Source organism: Aspergillus karnatakaensis, assembly GCF_047715665.1.
Source record: "Aspergillus karnatakaensis strain CBS 102800 unplaced genomic scaffold BJY04scaffold_43, whole genome shotgun sequence".
Taxonomy (NCBI): Eukaryota; Fungi; Ascomycota; class Eurotiomycetes; order Eurotiales; family Aspergillaceae; genus Aspergillus; species Aspergillus karnatakaensis.
This window is the reverse complement of record NW_027395755.1, coordinates 269,075-283,547: the sequence shown is the minus strand read 5'-3', so window position 1 is coordinate 283,547 and position 14,473 is coordinate 269,075. Positions and strand designations below refer to the sequence as shown.

Here is a 14,473-nt window from a genome sequence, read left to right as displayed (position 1 = left end):
CCGGCTGTGTTGCTTCCTGCTCCATCCTCCGGCCCCTTGATCATCAACCTTGCCAGCTTGGTAAATTATGATTCCTGAGCTCAGCCGCAGAGACAAGAGGCTGGGCACTATCAACCAGTTCCTCTCCAATAAGCACTAGCAAACGTTAGTATCAATCGAGTAAGGTTACGGCCCCCCAGAAGCCATCCTAATTTCTTTCTTTAGCATCCTTCGCCGCAGTCGCCAATCAGGTGCAACTCACGCGAGGATGTGGCACCTACACTGCCGTCAACCCAAATAAGGCCGCCCAGCAAGCCTCAGCCTTGCCTGGCCCGCCAGCACGCCTATATATGTCGGCCCCAACGGTTGTCCGGCCGTTGCAGATTCTGCAGACCCTGATCTCGAGAACCCCCTTTTGAACGTCAAGTTGCACAATCGTACTCCGGGGTATACACACCAACGAATCAACACCATGTCAGACTCAGACGCGTGCGCATCAGGGTCAGCCGACTGCCATTTCACCTGCCCCAGCGGTGGAACCTGGTACGTCTGTCCGGACGAACCCTACTTTGTCGGCTGCTGCTCGTCCGACCCCTGCTCCAACACCAACACCACCTCGCCCTGCCCAAACGTCTATCCCGCGGCCTTTGAGTCCAGCATCTTCGACCAAATCCGCCCAAACACCTGCCTGGACAGCGACAACTCAAATTGGTTCACCTGCAACTTCACCTCCCCGCCCTTTCTGGGTTGCTGCTCGTCTAATCCTTGCGCCACGACAGACGGATGTCCTGTCGACGACGTCCTCCCTGCCGCATGGAGCTCGTCCCGAGATGACCAGTACCAGCTCTTCCTCGACGAAGGAAACGGCGACGACGACGACGATGACGACTCCTCAGGCCTATCCGGCGGAGCAATCGCAGGCATTGTCGTCGGAGCAGTCGCAGCAGTCGTCATCATCCTCGCCGCATGGTGGTTCCTCCGCCGAAGACGCCAAAAGAGCCAAGCACAAAGCACGGCCATTCCACCCGGCGAACCGCAAAGAATGTACACCGGTGAATACGCGTACCAGAGCCCGAACACTCCATACCAGCCTTCCTCGTCTCCTTACCAAGGTTCGTGCCGCTCGCTCTCTTTGCAAATCCTCAATCCTTGTTTGTTTGTTTGATTTGAACGTCGCAAGCTAACCTCCACGCTCCATAGACTCACATCTCAGCCCCGACCCAACAGGAGCCAAATACCCGTCCGGCTCATCCGCGGGCTTCAGCATGCCCTCGCCGCCGCTGCCGTCGGAAAACGGCCGGCCGATCTCAGAAATGTACTCGCAGGTTAGTAGTGAGGAGGGCTACTCGCGCCAAGGCGGCGCTGGGTTGAATATCCACAATGCGGCGGCGAAACCGCCTGTCATCCAGGAACTGGACGATACTCAGGCGCCGGCGAAACCAGAGGTGCATGAGTTGGATGGGTTGACCCATCGGTGATGATTGTCAATGCCAAGCAAACAAAGCGTTGTATTATACAAGTATGTAATACGTAATAGATAATCGGAAAAAAGTTGAATCTCATGAATCGTGCGTGATATATACTTTACGCCCTGCATCCAATAGTCTATATATATATATATACTAAATACCTCTATAAACTGAATTAAGAATTGCGATCATTACATCCCCCGGTTGAACTCAACCTTGCCGTCCTTTCCTCCGCGGGTCCAGAATTCTTCCTCCAGCGAACTAGCGCTGATCGCCTGTCGTTGCGGGAAAGCACCCAAGGCCAACGGCAGAGCGAACAGCGAGGTTGCCAGAACCAGACCCAGGTTAGCAGGCATCACCATCCGAGGCGTAAGCAACTTCCTCTTCTCAAGCTGCACAAGAATCAACGGAGGAATGACCATGATCGGAGTAGCGTTCAAGACACGACTGATTGCTGTTTCACCGACAGCGATCTTTGCCGCCTTCTTGCTCTTTCCGAGACTCTGCATCTGTTCGCCTTCCTTCTCGGGAACTGGGTAGACGTCGATACCCTGTCGGATTTCTTCTCCACGCATGAGGAAGACGTTCAGAGCGCTGGCGCTGGATACGGCTGCGAAGGGGACGAGGCGGCCGAGAATGAGCTTTGTGTTTGGCGAGACGTTCTTCAGGCGCGGGACGAGCGCATTTAGTCCCAGCGCGACGGAGCATGATGCTGAAACCGCCATGAGGTATGACTTGGCCATCTGGGAGACCGAGAGAGGGGTGGACTTGTTCGAGTTCGCATTGTTGATCGCGACGTTGAGGGACTGATTGCCGATTTGCCAGAGTAGAGTTCCTGTGGTCTGTTCATGTTAGACTCAGTCTTACTCGGCATGGATGTCTGTATCCTACCTGCAGACCCGGCGTGAGCATCCCCGCAGTAACAACCAGGTTGGAAAGGACGTAGCATGACATGCGGAAGGGAAGGAAGACGGGCTCGCCAGTATCTGTTGTAAATGATAAATTAGTCAATGGCAAATTGAGGAGTGCTGGAAGCAAAACCCACCAGGATGCAATGTCGAATCGACGATCTTCTTCGCCCGCCACAGTTCCGCGTTCATGGTCGGGATTTCGTTTTGTTTGTAGGAGGAGATAAGACGCTTGGCCTGCTCCAGACCAGCTGAAGAGACGAGCAGCATCCTACGCACGTTAGCTGTGGATTGAAAAAGGACGACAAAAGTCGTACCTGGGATCGGAAATGTCGGCCGCATGGCGCACGCGGCCCCAGTAGGTGGTCAAATCATATTGGGAAGAAGGAAGGTCCCGGTCACCGGGAAGCGAGGCAGACATTGGCAAAGCCAAAGAAGAGAATGACGAAGCGCAATTAAGAAGCGAGAGATTGGACAATGACCGAGAGAGAACGAGGAGGAAGAACCTAGTGGAGGAAGGAAAGTGGGAGGAAAATGATTCACACCGTTGTCGGAGGCGGTGAGCCCGATAAGCGGGGTTGGCCAATCGGAGAGGAGCAATTCGGAGGCAGGCAGGGGTCAGGGTTCTCAGGAACGGAACCGGTGGCGGTCAACCTTGGAATGCTCCGCTGATAGCCGTCCGACTCTACTACGCCCAGGCTCCTACAAGGCTCATACAGAATGCTCCCAAAAACACCAACGCACATGCTATCACCCTCTTGCGGCCCCGCAGCACCCGCCAGCTCTCATCGCTGAGGAAGTCCTCTGACAGCAGCTCCACCAGGGACGCAAATATCAGGAGTCCCGCTGAGATGGCATTCATCGTGCCGACCAAAACTAATCCCACTTCCGAATCAGGGCTATATAGCGTATGAGTTGCGATTCCAATTGCTTGTCCAATTGGTGTACTGTGAGTTCATTAGCATGGTGCAGCACAGGCAGTCCAGGATAAACATACGTGCACCCGTAGGCAAGAGACATTAGCCATGGTTGAGCCGCTCCATTAGGCCAGTCTAAGCAGGCGATGCGTGAACCCAGTGCGAGACCTTCAAACGTTTCTATATATCGTTAGTAAAGCTTGGTAGAACTGTGGCAGAGACATCCCAGAGTACATACGATGAAAGACGATGGCGATTAGAAGGACTACAAATTCGTTCCCCACCGAAACACTCAATGACATGCCGATAAACACACTGTGGAAGAGAATTCCAACCTCCAACATGAACACCTGCATGACATCTTTATTGTGCTTCTGTTTCTTGGAAAGCTGAAAGTCATCCTGGACGCTGCTCTGGTGATCGCTAAAACGCTTCACTTCGCTCAGCTGGGGCAGTGGAGAAATTTCGGGTGCGGAGGATATACGATATACCCGGTCGGAGTCTTCTTCAAACCGGTGGATCGCACGACTGAAGCTCGACGATCTCCCCACCAACGGGCCTTTCGGGCGAATCTGGGGACTGCGGTCGATGTTTCTCGGGTCTGCTTGGTCGGTACCCCCCGAGACATAAACGGCAGGTGGGAGCTGGTTTGCGACGATTTCGGATGCTGCTTCTTGATCAGGCTTTTTCGAGATCTGCCGGGTCGCGTGTCGCACAGGGCTGAACACCATTTCGATCATGGTGACGAGGAAAATGCCGCATAAGGAAATGGCTCCCGGCATGGCGGGGTAATCGGTAGTCCAGAACCCCGAGAGACACCGATCACCCAGAAGAGTGAAAGCTGTAGGCAGTAGATGCACGAACGCCGTCGCGATGAGGACACCTGTACCAAAGTGACGCACAAAAAAGAGGAAAGCTGGGGGTATACGCAAACGAGAGAAGCGAATGACCAAAATTGGCAAGGCACAAGCGAGGGTAGAGACTCCGAGGATGATAAATAAAGCTCCCACGTGCAAGGAAGTGTTGTACTGGTTGCTGTCGACGCCGCCCTGCGCGCAGGTCTGGCGCTTCGAAAGATTCCGCATTGTCGGAGCATGGCTCTCTTTAGGTGTAGATACAGATGCCATGTTCGAGTGCAGAGGGTACGGGGTGGTACCAAAAATGAGACTGGTCAAGCGGTCAACAAGACCACTGGCGGAAATCAGCATGGCTGCGGCCAAAACTGAAAGCAACCAAGTAAGCCAGCTCTTTAGCTTATAAATGAGAGATCGAGGGCATTCCGCTCGATCGTTCGGGCGTCCTTCTTGGGTGTTAATGCATGGCAGCGCAGTGAATGGATCTGTAACCCACGAGGAGTGGTCAAACTTACCTGACTGGGTCAGGGACGCCCTTTGGTGCAGGAGTCGGGATTCATGCGACTTCAATTTGCTCGTCAGCGGCAGGTCTGCATCGTGCATGCAGTGCTGAGACATGGCCGTAATAGCGGTCCCCGCTTTGAATTCGCGAGTATTGGAGATGCCATTGAGATCCTGACGGGTGGTGAGATCAGGTGCCAGAAACGGCGGGTTCTGATTCCAGTCCTCATGAGGGAGGGTGTCATCGGTGCGCGAAGGGCAATTCATGGCGAGGGGGGTTGTTTCGGTGTTGAGAGAGTGCAGGTGAGACTGTGAGAGGAGTCAGATTGACGTTTCCGTCCGCCTACCAGAAATACTTCCGCCCGGGTCCCCGGCCTTGGCAACCTTGGAAGCATGGCCACGAGTTTTGTTCGGCCCGGTCACTCCCGGTTCGTCAGCTTACTGAGTATTTTCTATGGACGCAGCATTGATCTACCGTAATGGGTATCATTCGCATGAGCTGGAGTATCTTGTATCTACCCTTCACATAAAGTCGTCAAGAAAGTCCGGATCCCGGTCCTGGTTGCTGCTGGCCTGCAAGTTCTCTTCACTAAACATATCATCGTACGCATGATCCTTCTGCCACTTCAACTGCTCCCTTTCCCGCTTCTCTTGCTTCTCCTTGTTCTTCTTCTCCTCTCGCTGCTTCCTCTCTTCTCGGCGCTGGACCTTAGCGTACTCCTCCTTCTCCGCCCGCAGGTCGGGGAACTTCTCGACCCGGGTCTTATTAAGTCGGTTGACAATGACGTTCTCCCGTTGCGCAACAAACACCTTCTTGACCAGTTTGTGGTTGTGAAACGAGACTTGACCGGCCGCCATTGATCCATCCTTCATCAGGTTCGACCATGGCGTGTAAATGACCGTGATGTTATCCTTCTTGTTCCCTGTCCATTCAATTAGGATCTTTGTCAAGCGTGTAGTCTAATCTGCGGGGCTGACCCTCTATCGAGTTGGCTTTGGTGAGCTGTGCGCAGTCTACCAGAAGCTGCTCTGGAATGTTTTCCCATGATTCGCCCTCGCGGAGCCGGAGGTACACGTGAGCACTGGACAGGTTATCGACGTGGAACTGGAGGATCGTTAGATCGTGCTCGGTAAGGGGTTCGGGAGGGGTGGATTGTGCGCATACGAACCCTGCAGGCGTGAATCTTGGATTAGCGTCAGCTCAAATAGCGAAGGGTATAGGATTCTAAGAGAATCATCGTACCAGACATCCTTCTCCAGACCGAATTTGATCAGATCCTCATCTGTTCCGCAGAGTTAGTGACCGACGCACAAGGTATTGACGAACAGTGTCGTACTTTCAAATTTGTCCTTTCCCACATAGATGAAGGCCGAGGGATCGACGACGCTGGAGGTAAAGTAGTACACCATGGTGGTTGTTGTCCTTTGAAAATTGATTGTCGAGTCCTTTTTCACCCCGCAAATCATTTCGCGACAATCACGGAGCGGAAAAATAGACTGCCGAGTCAGGTACCCCTCCTCTTTCCTAATTTGTCTCATTCCGGCCTACAATTCTCAGAGATAGTTATGTGGACAGTAACGAATATGGCATTTGCTCATTTTTATCATTTTGCCTTCCGCATAAAGTCATGGACATAGTCCTTCGTCCAGACATTGACCCTGCTCAAAGAGCCGCTCTCTATCCCGGGGTCCAACATCATCTTCGCCAGGACGCAGAATTGAGGCGCAAATTTCATCAGTCCAATGCTCGCCAACTGATTATTGTCGTTGTTGCTGACCGTGTTCCAGAGCATCTCCCATCGCTCAAGAGCACGCTCGACAGCATGAGAGACATGTACCATGATGCATGTTCTCTGTGCCGAGAAGATCACAGCATGGAAGCCTGATTGACGAACAAAATTAGTGTTTGTTCTCGTCGTGATGTTCTTGATGCTCTATAGGTTCGTCACATACCGAGAATAAGTAAGAACAAATGCCGCACTGTGAGACCTTGAAGATCCCTGTCCTGAGGGTCGAATGACGTGTCCATGAACGTTCGGACTAGCGAGGCAAGCGATGGTGGTTGGAGGACTACAGACTCAGTAGACTCAAGCATCGTTTGACAGCTTTGACTGGTGTCGGCCATGAAGAGAGCATCCGCGCATGGAAGATCACCCGCCATCTCCTGGATTGTAGCTCGAGCGGGGGCTCGGAAGAAGATGGTGAAGTGTGCGTCGAGCATATATGCTGCAAATGTGATCCTAAATGAATAAGCTTCAATACAGGTATAATGTGAAGCAAACTCACCTTATCAGACATTCCGTCTGGATGAACAGCTGCCAATCGAATGGCGTCGTTTGGAAATCTCGAATGGTGGTGTTTTTGAGACTCAGCGTCTGATAAGACCTCAGCGCGTTCATGAGACGGGGAAACCTGCAGTCCCGAGTGCGTTGCTGAATTCGAGGATCACCAGTTGCTGCGCGCATCTGAATGGCGATGGTAGCTGCCTGCATAGCCTGGATAATAGTTGGAATGTGGCCACGAACGGGTATGTTTAACGTCGGGTCGTTGAAGACGTAGTCTTCTATAAGGTCCATGAGCTCGGAGCTTGGAGTGCATGTTTTGTCCTGTAAGACAGCATGCCCCGCAGCGAACATCGATAATAGCAATGTGCTCGAGGCGCTGCCTGGATCAAAAGAAGGCTGGTGCACGAAGGGGCAGTTGGGATACACGTAGCGGAAATATGCATTGATCCCTAGACGAATGCTGTGTCCGTTCACCACTTGTGATGCCTGTTCCAAAGCAGTGGATTTGGACTGGGTTGATCTAGCAGATGGATTCTCAAGGATCGATATATACTGCTGTAGGTCCCGCAATATTTTGTCAACCTGATCTTGCAGCGGATCCAATGCGGTCTGAGAGAGCGAGGATGTATAATTCGGACCAGATACATCCTCAAAAAGACCCACTGATGGCCCAAGCATCTCACACATCAGCTCGGAGAAAGAGAGATCGATTGAGGGTAGACATGGGCTCCATGGTGATGAGGTGCTGTAGGGTAGAACCGGCGGACATTCAAGGGCGGGTTGGTCGGCCAATTGATCACCAGACAGCTGTTTCAGGTCGGAGAAAAAGGTGGTGGTCTTTGTATAAGAAAGCAGAAATCCAATGCTCATCTTCTCCTCGCGAGGATGATCAGAGGAAGGCTCAGCAATAAGCAGGCGCGAGTAAGTGCAGCACGCGTTGGACGCTAAGCACCTCTCACAAGGTCTGTCCCGGTCGCAGGAGACTTTAGCTGTGGCGCATTGGTCGCAAGAGGCCTTCTTTCGACCGGGCTTTGCAACTGGTGGGGTGGTCTGGGAACACTGCTGGAGGTGGCGGCGAAAGACATCGGACCTCACGAACGACTTGCTGCAGGCGCCGCAGACAAAGCGTCGGGAACTTTGGTGAGAAGCTTCGTGGCGCCGCAAGTGGCTGCTTGAGGAGTATTTCTTGTTGCACTGCAGGCACACGAGGGTCATTTCTAGTTTTTACACACAACGATGGGGTGGTGGCTGGCTGGAGTTGCACTGTTGCAGAGGCCGAAGACCATCCATCGATCCCGGGAAAAGCCCACCTGGACCCACTTGGCCGGCAAAAGCCCACCCCACCTGTTCTATACCTTTTGCCTCGAACACAACCTGTCTACCTGTTCATCTTGCCTCTGAACCGAGAGAATCATATCATGGCTTCAGCTCTACATTGCGCTAAGCACATGCGTCCACATGGTATTCAAGCCCTATTGATATTCCGGACCTCATTGCCATTATGCTGATAGTAAAAAGCATCCTCTCGACTCACAAGTCTTTTTGCTATAACCTCACAATTACCACTTTCATTACGACAACAATCCCGGGTACAGTCTAGGACAGTTGCCTCCGCTCAGGGGACGAGCCTGCCCTTGACCAGAAGTCCTCGCAGAGAGGTCCAGCTCCCCAGCCAGGAACGCGATGGTTCTGCAGCAGAGCATGTACTGTGAGTGAATTCGCCTTCTTCACCATGTTATAAACAAAGAAAACCCCTAACATGAATTTCAATATCCAGCACATCAGTCGACAAACTCATCGCCTGGGCCCGGAACAGCTCCATGTGGCCCCTCAGTTTCGGACTAGCCTGCTGCGCCCTCGAGATGATGCACCTCTCCATGCCTCGATACGATCAAGACCGACTTGGGATCATCTTCCGCGCATCCCCACGACAGGCCGACGTGATGATCGTTGCAGGGACGGTGACGAACAAGATGGCACCAGCGCTGAGACAAGTATACGATCAAATGCCGGAGCCTCGGTGGGTGATTAGCATGGGCAGCTGTGCCAATGGAGGTGGATATTACCACTATAGCTACAGTGTCGTCCGTGGCGTGGATCGGATCGTGCCTGTTGATATCTATATCCCAGGATGTCCGCCGACGCCGGAGGCGTTGATGTATGGGATTTTCCAGCTGCAGAAGAAGATCAGGAGGACTAAGACGACGAGGATGTGGTATCGTCGGTGAGTTTTGCTAGCTGTGTAGGATTCGGCATGGGTGTGGTGAAGGATTGGACCTGTATTTTAGATTTATATTCCATTGGAAGCTGTTAACAATGTCCACAAGTGTCTCTAAGTGGTCTGTGATGATCCAATGGATGGATCTGGCGTCTCGGGTTACTCCACCGGGCTCCAGGTAGCTGACCTGCTGTGCGGGGTACCTTTGCTCCCTCGTCTCATCCCAACCATTTGCAAGGTCTTGTCTACAATCATCATGGCTCTGTCAAACCACCCGGACTGGGAAAAGCAAGCTGCAAAATGCAGAACAATCCTCCAGCAATCCATCCCCAAACAATACCTTACCGAGCTTGATCTCCCTCCGCCATCTCAACACAATGTTATTGACTTCCCCAAAGAGAGTGGCAAGATCTCTCAAAGAGAACTGTTGATCACCGATAGCACCGCCTCAAACATTGTATCTCAAATCGGCAGCAAGACATGGACTGCCGAGGAGGTGATGGTGGCGTTCCTCAAGCGAGCTATCATCGGCCAACCTTTGGTGAGCATCGCTCTTTTTAAACTTCTTCCACTTTCTCCAATGCAATCATAATCCATCAGCAGTGTTAGCTGATCCCCTTATAGCTAAACTACGCGACCGAATTCCTTGCAGACCACGCTCTAGCCCAAGCCAAACGCCTAGATGCAATCTTCAGGCAAACAGGCAAGCTCGTTGGCCCTCTCCACGGAGTCCCGATATCCGTTAAAGAGCATGTCGGAATCAAGGGAAGGGTATGCAACGCGGGATTCGTCGCGTGGTGCGACTATATTTCTCCCGACGACGCCTACATAATTCAGTTCCTGCAAAACGCCGGGGCGATTGTCCACGTGCGCACGAACCAGCCTCAGTCTTTGATGGTATGGTCTGCAATGTCTGTAATTTGCAATCCTCCCGCTGACCCTAAACGGTCATAGCACATGGACTCCGCGAATAATATCACCGGACGGACTCTAAACCCTTGGAACAGAAATCTTTCCCCCGGGGGGTCGTCTGGCGGAGAAGGCGCATCGATTGCCTTTAAATGCGCACCTATTGGTCTTGGAAGCGATATGGGAGGCTCCATCCGCATGCCAGCTGCGTTCAATGGCGTGTACGGATTCAAGCCAACCGCGCAGCGTCTTCCGCTCGCTGGTCTGCGGGCCGCTGGGGCTGGGCAGGAATCTCTTGCTGGGGTTGTTGGCCCTCTTGCGCGGAGTATTAATGATGTTGAGCTGTTCATGAAGAGTATTCTGGATCAGGAGCCGTGGGTAAAAGATTCAAGTCTTGTACCGGTTCCTTGGCGGTCGGTGGAAGTGCCGGGGAGTTTAACGGTGGGAATTCTAAGGGATGACGGGTAAGTTGGAGCATGTTGTGTGTAGACATTCCCCAATATGCTGCTGATGATAGCTGGTAGCTTTGTCCGACCCCATCCTCCCATTACTCGCGCGCTAGGAATGGCTGAGGAGAAGCTCCGAGCTGCTGGGGTGAATGTCGTGGAATGGGAGCCGTTGGAGCATAGGCAGCTATATGAGCTTGGGGTGAGACATGCTGACCGCATAAAATATCTAACACTAACATAGCCCTGAACAGAACGCCTTTTTCTCAGCTGACGGCTTCCGCCACCTAACCGAAGCCCTCGAAGCCAGCGGCGAGCCGAGGCTCCCTCTCACCGACGTCGTCTACAGCTGGGGCAACGGTGTAAGCGTCTACGAGAACTGGAAACTCAACATGTCGCGGGAGATTCTCCGAGCGCAATACCACGCTCTGCTGCAAGAGCGTGGGGTTGACGTGATTTTGTCCCCGGCCTATGTCGGAGTCGCACCAGAGCACGAAACAGGGACATACATCGGGTATACTTCGGTTTGGAATGTCTTGGACCATCCCGCGCTGGTGATCCCGACCGGTCTGAAGGTCGACCAGAGTCGGGATGTAGTGGATACGCTGTATGTGCCGAGGAACGAAGTTGATGCCAAGGAGCATGGCAAATGTAAGTTGCGTCATGCCACTGCGGATGCCCGGTCAGCTAACACTTTGACTGTAGATGCGCCGGAGAAATTCAAGAATGCCCCAATTTGTGTGCAGTTAAGCGGGAAGCGATTTGGAGACGAGGAGCTTCTGGCTAGGGCGAGAGTTGTGGAAAGGATTATACAGTCGTCTTAGGTAGAGGACGATATGCACCTACTTTATATGGCAAAGTGCGAGAGGGCAGGGATCTGCAGAGGGTCCCTCTCGTAGCATCGGCGTTGCTCCGGCCGATGACCTCATGCCACCAGAAGTGTGTAGCACTGACCGTCAGTTAATTTGATCTGCAGAGCTAAAGACAACTAGCGCACGTTAGGTCTCTCTTGAAGCGGAGTAGGATAGAGTTGAGCCTTGAAAGTTGAGGAATGCGTGGGGGATGTGGGGAGCAAAAGAGGGGGTTTGTCCGATATTTCTCCAGGAATCTGGAGTGAGAATCCACGGTCCCTTAGGTATAAATATCCAGTGTCCGGAGACCCGAGCTGGAGTATTCTTGTCCCTGCAAACGTGCAACATGTTCGGCTCCTCTGCTGCTGTGGCTGCCACCAGCCTCCTGGCGGTATGCTCTCATTTTCCCCTTGCCTTGGCCCAAGAATCGTCTAGTTCGAATGGTAAGTGGCTGCAGACTCTAATGTTACTGATCGGTACTGATATGTACAGCTGTCGTCGTGGATGGAACTAGCTTCGCTTTGAACGGTGACAACTTCTCGTACCGATTTCATGTGGACAATGCCACTGGCGACCTGATCACCGATCACTATGGCGGCAGTGTCTCCGGTGCGGTTCCCTCGCCCCAGGAGCCTGCAGTCAATGGCTGGGTGGGTATGCCTGGCCGAGTGCGTCGCGAGTTTCCTGATCAAGGCCGCGGCGACTTTCGTATTCCTGCGATTCGCATTCGACAGTCGGAAGGATACACTGTGAGCGACTTGCAGTACCAGTCGCATACGGTGAGCAACGGTAAAGCTGCCTTGCCTGGTTTGCCGGCGACATTCGGTGACGCCGACGACGTTACAACATTGGTGATACATCTGCACGATAACTACAGTTCGATCGCTGCCGATCTGTCGTACTCTGTGTTCCCCAAGTACGACGCCGTCGTCCGCAGCGTTAATGTGACGAACAAGGGTGAGGGTAATATCACGCTCGAGGCGCTTTCTAGTCTTAGTGTGGACTTGCCATTTGAGGATCTTGACATGATCAGCTTGAGGGGGGACTGGGCTCGCGAAGCGAACCGTCAAAGGAGAAAAATTGATTATGGAGTCCAAGGGTGAGTCTTGACCTGTACATTCGTACCGCGAGTATACTGACAACCCATAGATTCGAAAGCAACACCGGTTACTCCTCACACTTCCATAACCCTTTCCTCGCACTGGTGCATCCTTCGACTACTGAATCTCAAGGCGAGGCATGGGGATTCTCGCTCGTCTACACCGGCTCGTTCGCGGTCAATGTTGAGAAAGGATCTCAAGGCCTGACGCGGGCCACGATAGGGCTCAATCCCAACCGTCTGTCTTGGAACCTTGGTGCTGACGAGACGTTTACTTCCCCTGAATGCGTATCAATTTACTCCAAAGACGGTATTGGCGGCATGTCTCGCTCCTACCACCGCCTGTATCGCAACCATCTCATCAAGAGCAAGTTCGCCACGTCAGATCGCCCTGCCTTGCTAAACAGCTGGGAGGGCGTGTACTTCAACTTTAATGAGAGCAGCATGTACACACTCGCCGAAGGCGCAGCCGACCTGGGCATCCACCTGTTCGTCATGGACGACGGCTGGTACGGCGATGAGTACCCTCGTCTATCCGACAACGCAGGCCTAGGCGACTGGACTCCCAACCCAGACCGTTTCCCCAACGGCCTCAAACCCCTAGTAGACAACGTCACAAACCTAACAGCTGAAGGCACCTCCGATAATCTCCGCTTCGGCATCTGGGTCGAACCCGAGATGGTCAACGCAAACTCAACCCTATACCACGAGCACCCCGACTGGATCCTCCACGCAGGCGACTACCCCCGCACAGAGCGCCGCAACCAGCTCGTTCTCAACGTTGCCCTCCCCGAAGTTCAAGACTTCATCATCGACTTCATGACCAACCTCCTCAACAGCGCCGACATCACTTACATTAAATGGGACAACAACCGCGGCATGCATGAGACTCCCTCGCCCAGCAACGACCACGCCTACATGCTCGGCCTGTACCGCGTTTTCGACACCCTAACCTCCCGCTTCCCCGATATCCTCTGGGAAGGATGCGCCTCCGGCGGCGGCCGCTTCGACCCCGGCGTGCTCCAATACTTCCCTCAAATCTGGACCTCCGACAACACCGACGGCGTCGACCGCGTCACCATCCAATTCGGAACATCCCTCGCATACCCACCAAGCGCGATGGGCGCCCACATCTCCGCAGTACCCAACCACCAAACCGGCCGCACCGTCCCCGTCGAGTTCCGCGCGCACGTCGCAATGATGGGCGGGTCTTTCGGCCTCGAACTCGACCCCGCGCACATGGCAGATGAGGAACGGGAAGCCGTACCCGAGCTTCTTGCTCTGGCCGAGAGAATCCTCCCAGTCGTGTTGAAAGGTGACCTGTACCGGCTGCGGCTGCCAGAGGAGTCTCAATGGCCCGCTGCGCAGTTCATCTCAGAAGACGGATCGCAGGCAGTCCTGTTCTATTTCCAAGTTAGCCCGAATGTGAACCACGCGGCTCCCTGGGTGAGATTGCAGGGGCTGGACCCCGAGGCGGAGTATAGCGTTGATGGGAATGCGACGTATTCGGGATCGACGCTGATGAATATGGGGTTGCAGTATACCTTTGACACGGACTATGGGAGCAAGGTGGTGTTTTTGGAAAGGCAGTAATCATAAGTACGGGTACGGATAGTTGTTTGAAAATATGAAACTGAATTGACGCAGTAAGCATGCTGGCCTGTTGTTTCAAGAATGAGTAATATGCGGCATTGCAACCTGCTGCTTGACCAACTGGATCAACAGCTCATGTAATCAGCGAGTTGACTCGGAATGAGTGGAGGAGAAACAAGACTGCGGGGAAGGATCAAACGAGAACAACCCAGAGACACACTGCTCATTTCCAAGCCGACCAATTGGGGTTCTCCCGGGTATTTCAATCAACATGATACCTGTCTATGAGTCTCAGTGAATGTATGGCATAATGGAATGACAAGGCAAACTGCATTTCCTTTCCACTAATCAGCCAACAGTTGTAAGAGACAGCTAATATACACCTTCACTTTCATACCTGTCATTAGTGAATGTACTCGAATGGAGGGGTACCAGCCTCAGGAT

The 14,473-nt window shown here is 53.1% G+C and overlaps 8 protein-coding genes across 8 annotated transcripts; 4 read left to right on the top strand and 4 right to left on the bottom strand.

Moving 5' to 3' along the window:
- Positions 1-322: 322 nt before the first annotated feature.
- BJY04DRAFT_195117 (uncharacterized protein) lies at positions 323-1,543 on the top strand. Its single transcript, XM_073712167.1, has 2 exons — positions 323-1,091; positions 1,180-1,543. The coding sequence occupies exons 1-2, from the start codon at positions 452-454 to the stop codon at positions 1,455-1,457; spliced, it is 918 nt and encodes a 305-aa protein (XP_073568623.1). The 5' UTR covers positions 323-451; the 3' UTR covers positions 1,458-1,543.
- Positions 1,544-2,836, bottom strand: BJY04DRAFT_195115 (sideroflexin family transporter). The gene is made up of 4 exons (XM_073712166.1): positions 2,674-2,836; positions 2,494-2,627; positions 2,340-2,434; positions 1,544-2,290 (listed from the first exon to the last, which is right to left on the bottom strand). The coding sequence occupies exons 1-4, from the start codon at positions 2,775-2,777 to the stop codon at positions 1,640-1,642; spliced, it is 984 nt and encodes a 327-aa protein (XP_073568622.1). The 5' UTR covers positions 2,778-2,836; the 3' UTR covers positions 1,544-1,639.
- On the bottom strand, positions 2,837-4,931 carry zrfD (putative plasma membrane zinc ion transporter). Its single transcript, XM_073712165.1, has 4 exons — positions 4,643-4,931; positions 3,512-4,573; positions 3,354-3,453; positions 2,837-3,303 (listed from the first exon to the last, which is right to left on the bottom strand). Exons 1-4 carry the CDS (start codon positions 4,893-4,895, stop codon positions 3,045-3,047), a joined length of 1,674 nt encoding a protein of 557 aa, XP_073568621.1. The 5' UTR covers positions 4,896-4,931; the 3' UTR covers positions 2,837-3,044.
- An 11-nt stretch (positions 4,932-4,942) lies between these two features.
- On the bottom strand, positions 4,943-6,056 carry BJY04DRAFT_195110 (putative DUF814 domain protein). The gene is made up of 4 exons (XM_073712164.1): positions 5,966-6,056; positions 5,872-5,911; positions 5,607-5,734; positions 4,943-5,551 (listed from the first exon to the last, which is right to left on the bottom strand). The coding sequence occupies exons 1-4, from the start codon at positions 6,036-6,038 to the stop codon at positions 5,151-5,153; spliced, it is 642 nt and encodes a 213-aa protein (XP_073568620.1). The 5' UTR covers positions 6,039-6,056; the 3' UTR covers positions 4,943-5,150.
- On the bottom strand, positions 5,897-7,747 carry BJY04DRAFT_107659 (uncharacterized protein). The gene is made up of 4 exons (XM_073708069.1): positions 6,915-7,747; positions 6,582-6,868; positions 5,966-6,510; positions 5,897-5,911 (listed from the first exon to the last, which is right to left on the bottom strand). The coding sequence occupies exons 1-3, from the start codon at positions 7,598-7,600 to the stop codon at positions 6,233-6,235; spliced, it is 1,251 nt and encodes a 416-aa protein (XP_073568619.1). The 5' UTR covers positions 7,601-7,747; the 3' UTR covers positions 5,897-5,911; positions 5,966-6,232.
- BJY04DRAFT_209089 (NuoB/complex I 20 kDa subunit family protein) lies at positions 7,636-9,141 on the top strand (the record flags this gene model as incomplete). The annotated part of the gene is made up of 4 exons (XM_073714083.1): positions 7,636-7,655; positions 7,924-8,077; positions 8,612-8,616; positions 8,691-9,141. 4 exons carry the CDS (start codon positions 7,636-7,638, stop codon positions 9,139-9,141), a joined length of 630 nt encoding a protein of 209 aa, XP_073568618.1.
- Positions 9,142-9,387: 246 nt separating this feature from the next.
- BJY04DRAFT_209088 (amidase) lies at positions 9,388-11,310 on the top strand (the record flags this gene model as incomplete). Its single annotated transcript, XM_073714082.1, has 6 exons — positions 9,388-9,672; positions 9,756-10,028; positions 10,086-10,504; positions 10,565-10,688; positions 10,741-11,137; positions 11,192-11,310. 6 exons carry the CDS (start codon positions 9,388-9,390, stop codon positions 11,308-11,310), a joined length of 1,617 nt encoding a protein of 538 aa, XP_073568617.1.
- A 373-nt stretch (positions 11,311-11,683) lies between these two features.
- On the top strand, positions 11,684-14,029 carry BJY04DRAFT_220866 (alpha-galactosidase; the record flags this gene model as incomplete). The annotated part of the gene is made up of 3 exons (XM_073716991.1): positions 11,684-11,780; positions 11,830-12,436; positions 12,487-14,029. The coding sequence occupies 3 exons, from the start codon at positions 11,684-11,686 to the stop codon at positions 14,027-14,029; spliced, it is 2,247 nt and encodes a 748-aa protein (XP_073568616.1).
- Positions 14,030-14,473: the final 444 nt, after the last annotated feature.

Bases quoted from the DNA above. Each gene is read 5' to 3' on its own strand.
- BJY04DRAFT_107659 (XM_073708069.1), bottom strand. From the start codon at position 7,600: ATGTGTGAGATGCTTGGGCCATCAGTGGGTCTTTTTGAGGATGTATCT. The intron at 6,869-6,914 runs GTGAGTTTGCTT...TTATTCATTTAG, and splicing joins CAGACGGAATGTCTGATAAG to GATCACATTTGCAGCATATA. The intron at 6,511-6,581 runs GTATGTGACGAA...TTCGTCAATCAG, and splicing joins TTTGTTCTTACTTATTCTCG to GCTTCCATGCTGTGATCTTC.
- BJY04DRAFT_195117 (XM_073712167.1), top strand. From the start codon at position 452: ATGTCAGACTCAGACGCGTGCGCATCAGGGTCAGCCGACTGCCATTTC. The intron at 1,092-1,179 runs GTTCGTGCCGCT...CACGCTCCATAG, and splicing joins TTCCTCGTCTCCTTACCAAG to ACTCACATCTCAGCCCCGAC.
- BJY04DRAFT_195115 (XM_073712166.1), bottom strand. From the start codon at position 2,777: ATGTCTGCCTCGCTTCCCGGTGACCGGGACCTTCCTTCTTCCCAATAT. The intron at 2,628-2,673 runs GTACGACTTTTG...TAACGTGCGTAG, and splicing joins GCCGACATTTCCGATCCCAG to GATGCTGCTCGTCTCTTCAG. The intron at 2,435-2,493 runs GTGGGTTTTGCT...CATTTACAACAG, and splicing joins CGATTCGACATTGCATCCTG to ATACTGGCGAGCCCGTCTTC.
- BJY04DRAFT_195110 (XM_073712164.1), bottom strand. From the start codon at position 6,038: ATGGTGTACTACTTTACCTCCAGCGTCGTCGATCCCTCGGCCTTCATC. The intron at 5,912-5,965 runs GTACGACACTGT...TCTGCGGAACAG, and splicing joins GGGAAAGGACAAATTTGAAA to ATGAGGATCTGATCAAATTC. The intron at 5,735-5,871 runs GTACGATGATTC...AACGATCCTCCA, and splicing joins GGTCTGGAGAAGGATGTCTG to GTTCCACGTCGATAACCTGT.
- zrfD (XM_073712165.1), bottom strand. From the start codon at position 4,895: ATGAATTGCCCTTCGCGCACCGATGACACCCTCCCTCATGAGGACTGG. The intron at 4,574-4,642 runs GTAAGTTTGACC...ACACCCAAGAAG, and splicing joins GGCGTCCCTGACCCAGTCAG to GACGCCCGAACGATCGAGCG. The intron at 3,454-3,511 runs GTATGTACTCTG...AACGATATATAG, and splicing joins AATCGCCATCGTCTTTCATC to AAACGTTTGAAGGTCTCGCA.